This window comes from Pygoscelis adeliae, unplaced genomic scaffold (genome assembly GCF_000699105.1).
Source record: "Pygoscelis adeliae isolate BGI_AS28 unplaced genomic scaffold, ASM69910v1 Scaffold60, whole genome shotgun sequence".
NCBI classification, from domain to species: Eukaryota; Metazoa; Chordata; class Aves; order Sphenisciformes; family Spheniscidae; genus Pygoscelis; species Pygoscelis adeliae.
Genome location: NW_008823954.1, coordinates 827,580 through 830,729, shown reverse-complemented (window position 1 = coordinate 830,729; position 3,150 = coordinate 827,580). Strand labels below are relative to the sequence as shown.

Genomic DNA, 3,150 nt, shown 5'->3' with positions numbered 1-3,150 from the left:
CCAATGCAAAAAAAGTTAAAAAGCTATTTTTTCAGTATATATGTTTCTTAGCAACAACTTCCGTATAACATGAAAAAGTGAAAAACTAGAAACTAATTTTTTTAATTTTTTGTGTTTAAATTTAAATGGTATGTGTACTTGCTTCACATTGTCTTTCTAAGTTGGCGTTCATGATTCAAGTATTTCAAGAGTGATATGTTCTCTTTTTGGATTCATATTCCAAACGAAAAAACTGAAGTTATATAAGGGAGGCAACTATGTGCTCAGACAGTCTGTCAATGACCCACCTTTTTTTTCTCTCTCCGTTTTCTTTTTTCCTTTTATAAATGTATTTATTGCAAGTTGAAAAAAACGAAAAGGTCAAGTTAGTGCTGCTGCTGTTCCAAAAAAGGTCACGAGGTCAGAGTTGAAAGTTCTAAGTTCAAATTGAATCCGACCCTCCTCCCAGAAGGTCTCCAGGTAGTAAGGGAGCAGGGCTGCCCATTCTGTGTGGATCCTCTACGCTTGGGACCCCCCACAAGCTTGAAGAATAGTTTGAGGGCCCCCACAACGAAGCGCCAGTGAGATCACCCCCACTGCTGCCGCCGCCGCCACCACTGCTCCACTGCCCAAGCCCTGTTGACCCACCAAAGAGATTCAAAGCAGGTCCAACTGGATCTGTCTGGTTCTGTCCTGTCTCCAGGGATTGCCAGCCTGCTGTGGGTGCACTTGGGGTTGCTGCAGGTGTAGGGGGCTGAGCTTGTGCCAGAAAGCGACTAACTTCTTCATCTGTGGCAAACTCAGCCAGGATGGTAGTGTTTCCCAACACACACCTAGAAGACAAGAAGGAAGAAAAAAAAAATTAGAGCCAGAAGGTAAGGACAAGGGATTCAGAAGGCATGGGAACAACACTATTAGCTGCCCAAACCAAAGGAACTTATCAGCTTGTCACAATGGAGCGAGCACAGAAAACTAGCTGTTCTCAACAGTGAAACTGACTCAAAGCACAAGAACTTCCATTTTATAAGGGGAAAAAACCAAACCAAAACAAACCAACCAACCCCCTCCCCCCAACACTCAGTTGTTATGCCTGCAACAAAACCTTTCTAAATTTAAACTAAGGCCCTGAACATGAACACCAAAAGCAACAGAACTGCCTATACAATGTAGCTAAAATGGTAAATGCACATATGCTACCTTTCAAACAAAACAGAGGAAGAACAGGTTAAAAGTCTGAAATTCAGGGTAAGATTAGTAGTTCAGAAGTTTTCACTGAGTTTAAGGGCTTACACCCCCCACCCCTAAGATTTTTGTCTCAAAACCTCTCACATTTTCAAAACATACCAGAGCCACAATCAGTTCCAAAAAGCTTAAGAACAGGAAACCTAAGATCTGCAGCTTTTCAAGTAAATTATTTCAGGTGTATCTCAAAACTACAGGAGATTCCCACACATTTAAGAATGTTACATGGGTTACATGTATAAGAATGATTTTCATCTGAAACAATTCACAAGCTTTTATAAAATGGCCATAATTGTATAGTAAAGTGCATTCTGGTCACAATTCCATCCTATTTGCACCTTCTTAGTTCTGTATGTGCCAGTTTGTGCCAGCAATTAAAGTAACATGAACAGAAGGCATCTTTGTTTCTCTTCTTCCTCTGCCAATGAATGAAAGATTCCCTTCCAACCATGATACTTGAAACGAGTTTCCAAAGCATAGCACTGGACAGACGTTTTGTGTTCATGACTAATGTAGTAACGAAGAACAGACACGGGGATTGCTTACATGTGCAGTGCAGTCTGGGCCTTGGCCGCCTCCTGTTTGGTGTTGTATCGGATAAGGGCGGTGCCCTGGGTCAGGTTCAGATGGAATGTCAGCAGTGGGCCATGCTGCATGCAGATCGTCCTCAAGGTTGACCCATCGATCTGAGGAAGAACAGCCAGGATAAAACAGATGTTTATAACTATTTCTCCAAATGAACTTCAATCCTAACTTTGTCTCGGTAATTAAAAGATAATCTGCTCTCAGAAAGGAAAACAGGTGAAAGCAGTGGGAAGTAAGCAAAGGTGACAGGATTTAAATTTTCAAACAGAATCAGTATGCCTTGACTTCTCAAAATTGCAGTGACTTTGCTTTATGGAATAACCTGACTTATCCTTCCCATTCACTTGTAGCTTGAATCCAGTTTTCCCCACCTCACTGAGTTTCTTAAGTTGTCACTATCCTTATGTTGGCAGGTTTTCCAGTAATTATATACAACTTGTACTTCCCACCATCTTCAGCCATTAGGATTTGTACCAAAGGAACCAGAATTTGTTGGTCTCCAGCACTCTGATTTCAGTAGCATTTAGATCAACCAGTATTTAAAAGTTCTTTGCAAAACTGGAAATATCACCTCTACAATGAGGGGTTTTTAAAATTTTTTTGTGTGCCTTTTGTCTTTACGATTTGTGAAACAGTAAGTCACAGAAACAGTCAGTGGTCTTTCTGCCAAACCCAGCAATGTTCATTCCTCCTCAACTAATGTCTTCACAGCAGTTGTTGCCTACATTCCTTCTGCAGCAGTAACAGCTTGTTACTTACCTCCAGCAACTGCTGTTCTCCAAGGTATTCTGTACAGACAGATTCCATTCCTGGTATGCCACAGGAACATGCACACATGAATGGGATCCATATGTGCAGATACTTAAGGAAGTGCTTTCTTCCTTTTCCCTTTCCCCCCTATTATATAATACAGCCTCAAATGAGGGAAAAGGAAGTTGTGCGTGGGTACAAATATGGACAAAGTTAAAATAGAGAAACTTGAAACGAAGATACTGTCCCTGAATCCACCTTAACCTTTACGCTTTCTTCTCTCTAGGGTAGTGACCCACAATGAATAGAGGACTTGTTATGGAAGAGAATTATAATCTGCTTCTTTCTCTTTTCTATTAACTTAAATGCCTCCAAAATATATTCTTCTTCCATTAAACAATTCCTAAAGCAGTATTAAACTATGTTGCACAAGGGAGATTTAGAACTGTGCCTCTTCATCACACCACTGCTGTTTCCTTCACATCAAGGAAAACAGTCTTTTCTATGAAAGGAGCACAGTTTGCCATTTTGGGTGATCTGAAGGAGACCTTAGCTTTTCCTCTCACATTGATGTTTTCTTGAACTGTAGAAGCA

The 3,150-nt window shown here is 40.8% G+C and overlaps 1 protein-coding gene across 5 annotated transcripts in view; it reads right to left on the bottom strand.

The window, feature by feature from the left end:
- Positions 1-126: 126 nt before the first annotated feature.
- The window catches only part of TNRC6B (trinucleotide repeat containing 6B), a 46,645-nt gene continuing 43,621 nt past the window's right edge, over positions 127-3,150 (bottom strand). For all 5 annotated transcript variants that reach the window (XM_009321785.1, XM_009321793.1, XM_009321800.1 and 2 more), the window contains 2 exons: positions 1,768-1,907; positions 127-812 (listed from right to left, as the gene is read on the bottom strand). In XM_009321785.1, the coding sequence (XP_009320060.1) occupies positions 422-812; positions 1,768-1,907 (531 nt within the window). In that variant the 3' untranslated portion in view covers positions 127-421. The remainder of the gene's footprint in view (positions 813-1,767; positions 1,908-3,150) is intronic.